General features: G+C 45.7%; 1 protein-coding gene across 3 annotated transcripts in view; it reads left to right on the forward strand.

The window, feature by feature from the left end:
• The window catches only part of LOC147906266 (syntaxin-32-like), a 104,989-nt gene that overhangs the window by 41,476 nt on the left and 51,023 nt on the right, over nt 1-12,490 (forward strand). For all 3 annotated transcript variants that reach the window (XM_087383881.1, XM_087383889.1, XM_087383873.1), the window contains exons 2-3: nt 44-294; nt 387-559. In XM_087383881.1, coding sequence (XP_087240007.1) covers nt 44-294; nt 387-559 — 424 coding nt within the window. The remainder of the gene's footprint in view (nt 1-43; nt 295-386; nt 560-12,490) is intronic.

Genomic DNA, 12,490 nt, shown 5'->3' on the forward strand with positions numbered 1-12,490 from the left:
CCATTTACTGATCTCTGTTTGTGTTGGTTTGAATTGGCCATAGTGGCAAAGCGTTCCTCCATGTTTGATGATCCTGCTAAAGAGATTCAAGACCTCATAGCCCTTCTGAAGCAGGACCTTACAGCATTAAATTCTTCAGTTTCAGAGTTGGAGTCCATTCAAGTTTTGCAAAATGGAGATGTAAACCCTTCAAAGCATAGCATTGAGCATTCCAAAACAGTCCTGGATGATTTGAAGGGAAGACTTGTGAAAACCACGAGTGAGTTTAAGGAGGTTCTGACCATCCGCACTGAGGTGATTCTTGGGACACAAGCTCGGGATTTTTTATGGAATGCGAATAATAAGTTTGCTTCTGCCTCTAATTCTTTTTTCTTTTTCCATAACAGAATCTTAAACTTCATGAGAACAGGAAACAACTTTTTACAGGGACTGCTTCCAGTGAAAGAGGAAATCTTTTTGCACAAAAACTTTTTGTACAGAACAGTGGCATTGATAAAACTGCCAATAGTACCCCCCCACCTTGGGCAAACAGTGTGACTGCTCAACTACCTCATTTGAGGTAATTGTCATTCATACTCGTTTACAATTTGCAGGTTGGTCTGGAAGCTGGGGAGATTTCTTATCTGAACCTCCTATGTCAATCGTGTTATTTGCATTGCCCGTCTTTTTCCTAGATTTGTAAAGAAGAAAAAGAAGAAGATAAGAGAAAGAAGAACTTCCTGTGGTATGGCCAGCCTATAGTGCATTGATGTATTGTCACTTTGTACATCAGTCCAGGTCTGAATGTTATGTTTCTTACATCTATACTTGAGGCATCTATCCATTTGCAAGAATCAGCGCAGTGATGTATTGTCACTTTGTACATCAGTCCAGGTTTGAATGTTATGTTTCTTATCTCTATACTTCAGGCATCCATCCATTTACAAGAATCATAGCACAGTCATAGTGCATCTGCCTTTTAAGAATTACATGTTGAATCAACAGATGTTGAGGTGATTCAATGGAAACTAAGGAGACTCTTCAGCTTAGTCATATCAGCAAGCAGTGTCAAACTGGAAGGGGCTAACCTGCTTCCCAAAGGGGTTCTCTGTGCTACATCAGGCTGGCTTCTGCATGTAAAGAACCCTGGCTGCATGTAAAGTACCGCCAATCAAATGATTATGTGGGATATTCAAGGTTTTCCTCATAACTTTTTGAGATTATTAATTATAGCTGTGCAAGAGTCCTGGCTTAAGCACGTAGCATGTTTGACATGCCAACTGTGCTGAGCCTGTCAGGTCTTGTGAAAGGATGCAATTGTGGCTCGAAGATTTATGAGAACTCCTTAGGTGCATTATGAGTCAAATGCTACTCTTGTTGGAGAAGAGAGTTGCTTGTCTCCACAGACCTTCTGAGAAGAAACTCCGCCTTATCCTCTCACACGTCTTTTTGACGTCTGTATGTCCTGCCATAGGGGAAGAATGCATTTCTCTCAACACCCACTACCTATATTATTAGTCTTAATTTTGTTCTAGAATCATGCAATTTAAAGTCAAGATGATCTGGGCATAAGGCTCTGAAAAAATGGCTGCTGTCTTTGAAGTATGCATATACTGCTCTTGAATGCCATGTACCCAATTTTGGAAGATGGAAAGAACTGCAAACAATGTGCAAGCCCACATCCTGGACAAGACATCTGCAGCCACAAATTCTTTCCCCTTTCTATACGCAATGTTAAAATCATAGGACTGCACTGAAGCCAACCATCTCTTTTGCTTGGCTGACAAGTTGGGTGAACATTGATTAATTTTGACTTTGATTTTCCTCCCATAAGGGTACTGATGCCACTTTTTGAAGACATATAGGATGGCGAACATTTCCTGATCATAAACATGGTAGTTGAGCTTTTTACAAAGCACTATGCCAAACGAGCAGCTGCACTCACAGACTTACTTAAGAAAGGGGCTTTGGTGTGGGACTCTCTTGCTCAGTCAGGCTTGGATGATCTCGAGAAAGCCCTTGCGAGACAGCTTCAATCTTGGTATGCCCAGGCATTTCAAGATCATTTCTAATAGAGGCGGATGCAAGCAGTAAATGCATAGGAGCTGTCCTTAAACAAGGTCACAAGGTCATTGCCTATGAGAGCAGGAAATTGAGTGACAGAGTATATCTTCCCAACTCATGATAGGAGCTTCCTGAGTGTCATCCTGCTTCAACATGTATCCACTTGCTTTACTATTTCTTTTTGTTTTTCAATAGTATGCTTATTAAGAAATGAAATGTTTTCCTTCTGTTCAGTTACGGACAATGGGGACTAGGTCTAGCATTTGAGGGTGGACCCCCTTGCTTGGGGTTATGGGCATTAGTGACCCACAAGAGTGATGGCATTTCTTTGAGAGGGACATCTAGAAACCACACCCCACCTGAGTACCCAAACATGGGACCAATCAAATGCACAGATTGCATACCGACCTAGGAACCATTCAAGAGAATGTTCCCTGAGCTTTGGGTGTGGGCCTGGCAGCATGCCAAGAGTAATGGAGATACAAGATAAGACGACAAACAAATGAGCTCAGTATGGCTCAGTTATGACCTTAGAGTACGTCAATAGATAGTCTAAGCTGTTAGGAACCCGTGTGTGCGATCAGAATTAAATTCTGACAACTTTGAAATTTTAGGGTTTTTGGGAGTGACGTGGCAGCTGACACGTGGCAGACTGCCACTTGGAATCTGAGCTGGCAGGTCAGTCCACCTGTCCCACACATGTGGCAGCATGCATGGCAAGTGGCAGGGCATGCAGGCCAAGTGTTTGGCCCCAAATCTGGTAGATTTGGGGCAGGTTGTGGGCTGTCCTCTTTGGGCCACCTTCCACTCTAGGCCTAGGAGGGGGGGCTGAGCCTATAAAAGAAGGCCTCTCCCCTTCATTCCACACATGAAAATTTCGTCACTTTTCTTCTCCCTCCTTTTAGATGATGCAGCAGAACCTCTCCAGCTCCTTGGGTGCAGCCAGCTTCTCCCCAGGCCATTCTCACACCTCAGCAGCACTTTCTCTCTCTACAACAGCACATTCTCTCTCTACAGTTCCAGCCCCTCCTCTCCAGAAATCTGCCCCCTCTCAGCTCTTCTGGAACAGCAGCAGCATCCTCTCTCCTTCACCTAGCCTGGAGCAGCCACAGCCCCTTTCTCTCTCCTGCTGCAGTCTTTCTCTCTCTACTGCAGAATTTCTCTCTCTACTGTTCCAGCCCATTTCCCTTGCAGAAATCTGCCTTTCTGTGCACCTCTGGAACAGTAGCAGCTCCTGTCTTACATCTCCTCCCTTGGGATCAGCATTGGCACTCTCTCTCTACAGCTATCACTCCATAAAAGCTTTCTCTCTCTAGCCTACAGGCTGTTTTTCTAAGCTGTTCTCATTCCAGCCCCATTTCCACACTCCCCTCACCCAAGGTAGCTTCAGAGGCATCAAGGACTTCATCTACAAAAGGGTCAAGTCACGAAGGGAGCCTGTATTGTCAAGTTTATCTCATTTACAGCACTATTTCATGTTGTTTCTACTATCTTTCTAGAAACTAGTGTTTGTCTCTAATGTTGGATGTAAGTGGTGATTGTTGCAGGCTTCTTCCTTGTGGATTGGGCAAGCCAAGAGCTGAAACCTGAGCTTGGAGTCCTCCTTTTTGTTGTCTACCTTGTACATATGCTCTTGAGTCTTGTATCTAGGTCCTAGGTTTTCACTGAGTTCATCAGTTTGGAAGGTGCATTGCACCTTGGTCTTGTATCTCCATTTTCAAGAATAAAGTGAGCCTGGATAAGGGGGGGGCCCCGTCTTGGCCCCTCAATCATATTGCATTCTCCAATGATGTCACTTTGTGTTTAAGCTGTATAAGTCTTAATTCCAGCTTAATTGCAAACTCTTAAGTTCAAGTATATGTGTTTGGCAACTCGCAATCATCTCATTCAATTGCCTCTGCAAAATCCGTTGTTTGAATTGATAGAAAGCACCGAGTAGTTTACACTGAGACTGCTGCTATCTTTGTGGCCTTACAAGGTACACACTGCATGGGTTATCAAAAGTATGCCCTGAGAAATGCTCTTATATGGTACTTAAACAGAGTTTATTTGGTGAATGGTCCATGCTAGCTCTCTCTTGAGAGGGCACGTTGATTCGGGAAAGACCTATGAGGAGATAACTAGAATGCTTGTCCAACTCCTAAGTATTTGAGCTATTGTAAGTAGCTAATAATAGGCCAGTTGATCTAACAGCTTAGAATGTGCCGCATCGCATGGCTTCTTAGGATTTTAGAGTTTCATAAAACGCTCTAGTGCTGGCCAAGTAAAAAAGAGCTTTTGTGGAAGGATGCTAGATTATGCTAAAAGTTGTGTGCTGTGTCAGCAAAACAGAACCATATTCCAGCAGGTCTGTTACATCCCCTGCTTATGGACTCATATACACATGGATATTATTACTGGTTTTCCCACCACAACAAAGGGTGGAACAATATCATGGTGGTTGTGGACAGGCTGACAAAGACAGCCCATTTTGTGCGAACTAAAACCACTCACACTCCTTCTCAAGTAGCCTATCAATTCATGGAATATATAATTAGGCTGCATGGCCTCCCTCAAGAGATATTAGAGACAGCTATGCTAAATTCATGACGGGGTATGGGTGCCAGGTTGGCCCTGAGTACAGCCTACCATCCCCTATCTGATGGTCAAACTGAGAGTGTAAATAAAGAATATCTGAGGCTTTTCAGTTTTGACACACAAAACTCATGGGACAAGTGATTATAATTCCAAGATCCAGCTAAGTCTATAGCGTCTGCCAATTAATGGGAGACTTGTTGTCAAAGAACTACATGCTATTGCAATCGGGTCCACCTTGCGATGCTCTAGTCCTTGTACCTGGTTACGGTGTTCCAAAACCTCCTTCAAGTAGCTCCCTAGCTTTTTGGCTGGCTGCTCCAGCAGATTTTTCAATTTGTCTCTGCTGCCCTCATATCCTTCTCTGATGTGAGCGTGAGCTCTACATATGAGGAGTACATGCTGCTCATTTTCTACCTCCCTTGTGGGGCAGATTTTGCTGGTCCATTCCTCTCTCGGGATCCTGGGTCTTGCCCACCTACCCCTCTCCACCTTCACATCATGTGACCTAGTTCTAATTTTGCAGATTAGCTATCTTTTGAATATTGATATGTCTTCTCCGAGTATTTCTGCATTCCATAACTGTCCATTGAGTTAATTTCCTGTTTGTAGAACTGCATTTTTGTCCTCGGGTTTTGCCATAGCTTTTGTCGCATTATTTGCATCACTATCTCTTTGATTTCACATGCATCTTCTGGTATATCAGCAGCTGTTATACCCCATGATTCCATCCACGTCATGCCCTTTTTGTGCCATCCCTTGATTTGTGTAGCTTCATCGCCTTGCGGGGTATCCTAGTGGTGTGCATCTCAACTTTGTTGAGGTAAGCCATGATATGACATAATGCTTCCCCTTCTAAAGGTATCGAACCTGTTTCAGCCAGTAGGATGCGGTAGGGTGTGTGTGCCTTTACCCCTAACTCCCATATCAGGAAACATTTGTGTAAAGTTTCTATCCTTTCCCAATACATCCTAGAGAGCCTGGGTGCCCAAGCTAAGCATCCATATGGGATCACTGTTAACATAAGCATGGTGTACAGAAAGTTTCGCATTTCCCAATTCCACAGATGAGCCTTCCTGCATGTAATGAAGGGGGGAAATGGGCTAATTTAGAGGCCCTTTAGAGGGATTTTAGGTGGGACATGTGGAGGGACTATATAAGTCTCCATCCACCACTCATTGTAGCACCTTTGATGTGACATCTAATTCTATCTATTCCCTCGTCCTTCCTCCTACGTGCTGCCTACTCTCTCTCCCAATCTCTCTCTTCCTCTCCCTCTACCCCTTCCTCTCCTTCTTCCCCTTCATCTCTCTCCCTCCTACCAATTCTACTCCTTTCTCTAATTTGCCCTTCCCCCCCTTCGGTGCCAACACCAACTCAACGTACTGTGCTTGCAGTTCAACCAACATAAAAACCTTGAACGTCGGCAAGTATCTTGTTGAGCTTTCAGCTCTCAAAACTACTGCAAGCTCCAATACGTGCAACAGACCAATAGGACCTGGCTTCAACGACTAGCCTCCCCTGGAAGTCATGAGCAGCTGACTCGAATGTGCAGCCCCCAGGTAGTCAAGCAGCTGACTCGAATCTGCAGCCCTCAACCTCATACCCGAATCAAGGGCTTCCGTTCGCTGCCATTGGTCTCTCCATCGCTGTTTGCCTTCCATCTGTTGTTGTCCATGAGCCATGTGAGCCCGTCCCCGAGCCCGTGAGCCAACCCTGCCATGACGCCTCACACCCATGCAGTCCACGCCTCACTCCCATGCAGCCTCGCCGTGACGCCGCCTCACCAATCTACATCGCCCTCGTTGCCGCCTCCCGTCACGACGCCTTCGTCGCCGGCCGTCACCCCGCCCTTGCAAACCTTAGCCTACAAGGTCTTGCAAACTAACAGGTGTTAGTTAGGTTAGGGTTAGGTTAACCGATTGGGTTGGGTTAGTTAGGTGAGGTTAGGTTGGTAGGTCTTGTTACTTAGGTGGGGTTTAGTTAGTGGGTTAGGTTTAGGTTAATTTAGTTGGGCTAGGTTAGGTTGGTACTAACTAGTTAAGTTAGGTTAGCCTTAACAGTCCTAGGAGTCTTAGGTTAGTGCTGTCCTAACAGTCCTAGGTGACATAGGGACCCTCCCCCCCCGAAAAAAAAAACAAAATAAAATAAGAGGGAGGCAAAAATTCAAAAATTTCCAGCCTCTTTTAGGGGCTTTCCACAGCCCTATTTTGGCTCATTCGGGCCCTGTTTCGAAGCTTCTTCGACGACCTTTCTCTCGAGCCTCTCCATCGACCTTTTCGTGTTTCCACACACTATCTTAGGTGCTCATTACAGCAGGGATTTGCTATCCATTTCTCTTTGCCTACATTCGAGCTTCTCTCCCCAGGGCCAGTCACCATGCCACTGAAGCGTGCCCCTCGTAATATATTGCATGACAGTGATGAGGCTGCTCAGTATGAGCAACTGCCTGCCAAAGTGTCTGCATCCACCGGTGGAACAGAGGTTCCTACCACTCAGCCTCTCTCTCCTGCATCTCGGGAAGCACAAGCAGCGCAAACATAGTTTTTGGATGCCCTCTCCTCTATGCTCTAGGGTGCTTTCTGCCAGATAGGACGGGAGTTCAGCCAACAGCTTACCATAGCCATGGCTATGCAGGATACTGCTCTTGCTCAAATGGGACAACAGATCACATTTGCCATTGCTATGCAGGATAAGGGTAAGCAGCCCGCACCGCAGCATGGGGATCAATCAGATAGCCATGATGAGTTATTGGGCCCACGCAGAGGGTTTATGGCTGATGCACGCCGTGCCTATGAGCATGTACCCCAGCATGGGGATTACACTGATTTGGGTGATGCTTTTTCTATGCCGCAGAGCACTTTCTTGACAGATACCAAGCCACCTTTTGGCTCACAGTTTCCTGCTTCTACGCAGGCTGGGCCGTCTATACTGGGCTGACCTTTGGGTATGCAATTCATTCAGTACTGCACCCGTGAGCGTGCTTGGATCTAGTTTTGGGTTACAGGGCAGCTGGGAAAGAGGTCAGCCCTCTTCTCAAGCTTTTACCGCACTATCTTTTCAGAGGGATTCCTTTGGAAGGCAGACTCAGCCAGGGCTGCATGTTTCTATGGTTCCGTCAATGAACACCTTTAGTCAGACACAACCCTTGCATCAGGCTGGTGGTGCTCTTACGCAACATAATGCTGTAAATGGGCAGCAAGTGACCACATACGATATGCTCTCAGATGCCTTACGCTCTTACATAGCCTTGCCTGAGGAAGTGCGGGATGAGATGCCCCTTCCTCAGTATGTGAGCCTTAAGTGTGAGGATGCCCGACATTCTGGTGGGTACAATAAGCAGTATGCAGCCAAGGATGTGAAGGATAAGCTCTCGGTGCATAAGTTTAAAGGGGACACTCGCACTCCCAATGAGTTGGAGGAGTGGCTCACGAAGCTGGAAGACTATTTTCGCTTCTACCCCATGTCTGAGGAGGAGCGCATCATTTTTGCAAGTATGCATATGTAGGACTATGCCCACACATGGTGGCGATACATGAGGGATTCGCCTCAGAGACCAACCACCTGGAGGGGTTTCAAAAATTGATGGTCACTACATTCGTATTCCCATTCGTCTGGGATTGGCACTTGGCTGAATTCTATGCCTTGTGCGGACCGGTACGGTCCAAGAGTATTTGCAGCGCTTTTGGAGGCTTTCCTTGTTTGTGCAGGACATATCTGAAAAGGGGAAGCTGCTTCGTTTCATCCAGGGGTTAAGTCCTTCTCTGGCTGTAGATGTGAAGGCGCATAATCATCAAACTATTGAGAGGGAAGCCCAAGTGGTAGAGGTATTTGAGCTGAAATATTCCAGCGAGTATAAGAGTGGAACGGGCATCATACATGGTGCTGCAAATGAGGCTGAGAAGAAGCCTAAGATGGGTGATTAGCATGATAAAAAATTTGCAGCAGTGTTCTTTCCAAGGTTTCCTGCTGTTTCAGATAGTCAAATGCCCTATGCCAGGCCATACATGCCATTAGATGCCAAGCCAGGGACTAAGCCTACTGCTAGAAATGAAAAATCAGAAATTAAGCAGTATACTAGGGCCATAATGGACAGCAAAAAAAGGCAAACTTATGCTTTAAGTGTGGGGAGAAATGGACCCCTGAGCATCGGGATGTTTGCAAGATGCGGAATACTGGCTCAGCCAAGCTCAATATGATCCTTGAAATCTCTTATGATGAGGATTTCGTTGATGCCACAGATTCATTCGATGCCTCTCATGATGAGACAACAAGAGCACATGATGCGGATTAGGCTTCTAACAATGGAGCCACGAAGGGGATTGATTTCCTCTTTGATCCAGGTGGTGCAACTGGTCATGATATCCATGATATGTCATCATTGGACATTCAGCCCACTCCTGGCATGCGAGGTCGTAGATCTACGTCTTTTCTTATGGAGCATCAAGTTGCTATGCCTTTTCTTGCACAAGAGGGTGCAAATGGAAAATGCTCCTGTGGACGAGGAGATCTATTGGGATACGCATCAAACAATTTATGCTATCTCTTTTCATGCCTTGATGGGGGCTAAAAGTGCTGAAACTATCAGATTGAAAGGGCAAATTAATGACATGATTGTTCACATGCTTGTGGACAGCAGTAGCACTCATAGTTTCATCAATTCTAAGACCTTACAGAGCGTGGGACTGATTGCTATTGAGATTGATCATGGGCTGAGAGTAGAGGTGGCAAACGGATAGCATTTGGCCAGTAAATTTTGCTGCCAAAATGCAAGGATCAAGCTCTGTGAAGATTATGATTTTGCTGGGGATCTGTTGGCATTGGATATGGGCCCAATCGATGCTGTCCTGGGCTGTGATTGGCTGAAATCCTTGGGCAAAATCAGCATGGACTTAAATGCCTTGTCACTCAGCTACCACCCACAGACGGATGGACTGTCAGAGAGGGGGAACAAATGGGTGGAGGAATACTTGAGGAACTTTTGTCATGATACACAGAAGTCCTGGGATAAGTGGCTGGCTGTGGCTGAATTTTGCTACAACAGTACCAAACACCTTTCCATTGGCATGAGCCCTTTTGAAGCAATGTATGGATGCAAGGTTGGGGTTCAATGGCAGACATAGCTGTGAAAAATCAGCAAGCAAGGAGTGACTTGGAAAGAATGGATGCCCTTCTGCAATTGACTAAGAAGAATATGCACGATGCCCAAGCCAAGCAAAAGAAGCATGCGGATGAATGCAGGAGGTATCTTTCTTTTGAAGAAGGGGATTATGTGCATTTACGCCTCCATAAGAACCGTTATGCATCGCTGAAAGGTAACACCAATACGAAGCTTGCGCACAGGTATTATGGTCCCTACAAGATCATCCGCAAAGTTGGAGAGGTGGCATATGAGTTGGAGCTACCCAATACCTCCAAGATGCATAATGTTTTCCATGTGTCCTTGCTGAAGCTGCATGTAGGACAGCATGTCCAAGTTCTTCCTGAGCTACCACCTATGGATGAGGAGGGTCACATCCTCTATGCCCCTGAGCACATCGTGGGTTTCAGAGACCATGTGCTCAGAAACAAGATCTAGGTAGAGTATCTTATCAAATGGCAAGGTCTCCCTGAGGATGAAAATTCATGGCAGCCAGAAAGCATTGTCTACGACTACCCCTATCTCCTTCCGGGCTGATCAGTAGTTGCTGTTTGCTGCACCATTGGACAGCCAGGATGTAAATTTTGTGGGCGAAATTCTATGGGAGGGGAAGGCTGTAATGAAGGGGGGAAATGGGCTACTTTAGAGGCCCTTTAGAGGGATTTTAGGTGGGACATGTGGAGGGACTATACAAATCTCCATCCACCACTCATTGTAGCACCTTTGATGTGACATCTAATCCTATCTACTCCGTCCTCCTTCCTCCTACGTGCTGCCTACTCTCTCCCAATCTCTCTCTATCTCTCTTCCTCTCTCTTCCTCTCCCTCTACCCCTTCATCTCCTTCTTCCCTTTCATCTCTCTCCTTCCTACCAGTTCTACTCCTTTCTCTAATCTGCCCTCCCCCTTCATTGCACTGCATTTATTTCGGAAGCTATACAAAGCTTTCAAACCTCCCAAAAGCCTCCTTTCCACACATGCATTCCATTTGTAGTTGTCTGTGAAATCCAGTCCTTGATATTTATATGTGTGGACTGCTTCCAGGGGCTCTCATTCAAAGGTGACATGGACTTGTTTATTAGGTGTGTTCCTCCGCCCATTTGCTGATTTTTTGCTCCAGAATAGTGCCATATAGCTTTGCCATGAGGGTGCTCACCGTGCTTGTCGATAATTCTTTGCCATGTTGCCCCCCTTATGGATCGGTACGATCCTACTAAGGTGCCAATTTGATGGGAATCCTTCTTCTAGTGCCATATTCTTAAGCTTGGTCAGCATTTTCTTTGTCTGTGTCAACCTTTTTGCTGCTTGCCCTTGTGTGTGAGCGAGAGAGAGAGAGAGAGAGAGAGAGAGAGAGAGAGAGAGAGAGAGAGAAGAAAGAAAGAAAGTTTATTAAAGTCTTCGGAAGACCGATGGGTCTATGAGGTTGTGAAAAACCTGGTACAAATGAGCTGTGGTAGTGGAGCTACTAAACGAGTATCCACACCAATGCAAAATGCACAAAATGCACAGAGGGAGAGAGAGAGAGAGATGTCCGCGGAAGGCCTCGCGGGCCTATGGGACAAAGTGCAAAACACACCAAAAGGGAAAAGAACTCTTACAAGGCAAAGGGCGTCTTAAGGCCCTTGCTGAGTACTATGCTGAAAAAAGAAAGAACACAACCAAAAACTCTGAAATGGTCCACTGAAGGCCTTTCTCCCATGCCATGCCTCATAGGGAGTGATTGTCTTCAAAGCCTTTGTGGGAGCTCGATTTAAAATATAGTTGGCACACGAGGCCTTCAAACCAAAACTTGTGAGGCAACTTCTTACTGGTAAGCATGCATCTATCCATCTCCATAAGAGTGCGATTCTTCCGCTCAGCTTTGCCATTATGTTGAGGTGTAAGCCTCACTGTAAGCTGATGCGTGATGCCTTTCTCCTTCAAGAATGCCTCAAACTCATGAGACATATACTCCCCCCCTCGATCTGTGCGAAGTGTCTACACCTTGAGTCATGTCTCATTCTCAACCATAGCCACAAAGTGTTTGAAATGCATAAACACTTCTGATTTTGCCTTGAGACCATAGACCCAAGTGTAGTTGGTGAAGTCATCTATGAATGTAACATAATAAAGATAACCCCCAAAAGCAGGTGTCCTCATGGGACCGCAGACATCACTGTGAATAAGCTGTAATTTTCGTGTAGCTTTCATTGCATCATCCTTCTTGAAAGGGAATCTATGCATCTTGCCAAGGATGCAACCCTCACATACATGAGGAAGAGGTGACTCTAAAGGAGGCAATGCATCAACCATATCATGCCTTTGAAGTGTCAGTAAGCTCATGTGTCCATACTTGGCATGCCATAACTCCACATTCTGCATTGCAGAAGTGGGAGTGCTAACTAAAAATGCATGATCGGATCTTTTCTCATATAAATCAAGCTGAAAAAGACCTCGATACTGAAGGGACGATCGCAAAAGAGAGAGAGAGTGCAGGTAGCAAAGAGTCGTACGATAGTTTTGGCAGTCACGTCAAACTTAGATGATGAAAGGATACAAGTACAAGGTACGTCCTAGGTCCTAGGTGTCACATAGGACTAAGTGTCCTATGTGGCCTAAAAGGCACTAACACTACAAGTGCCTACACTTATGCCTACAAGGCACATACCATGGCCTATAGGGCATCACTAGAACCATCTTCTGGTGGTTCTAGTGATGCCCTATAGGCACATACCATGGCCTATAAGGCATCACT

The sequence above is a fragment of the Dipteris shenzhenensis genome, chromosome 1, assembly GCF_047967505.1.
Source record: "Dipteris shenzhenensis isolate YYH24624 ecotype China chromosome 1, Dip_SZ_1.0, whole genome shotgun sequence".
In the NCBI taxonomy this organism is placed as follows: domain Eukaryota; kingdom Viridiplantae; phylum Streptophyta; class Polypodiopsida; order Gleicheniales; family Dipteridaceae; genus Dipteris; species Dipteris shenzhenensis.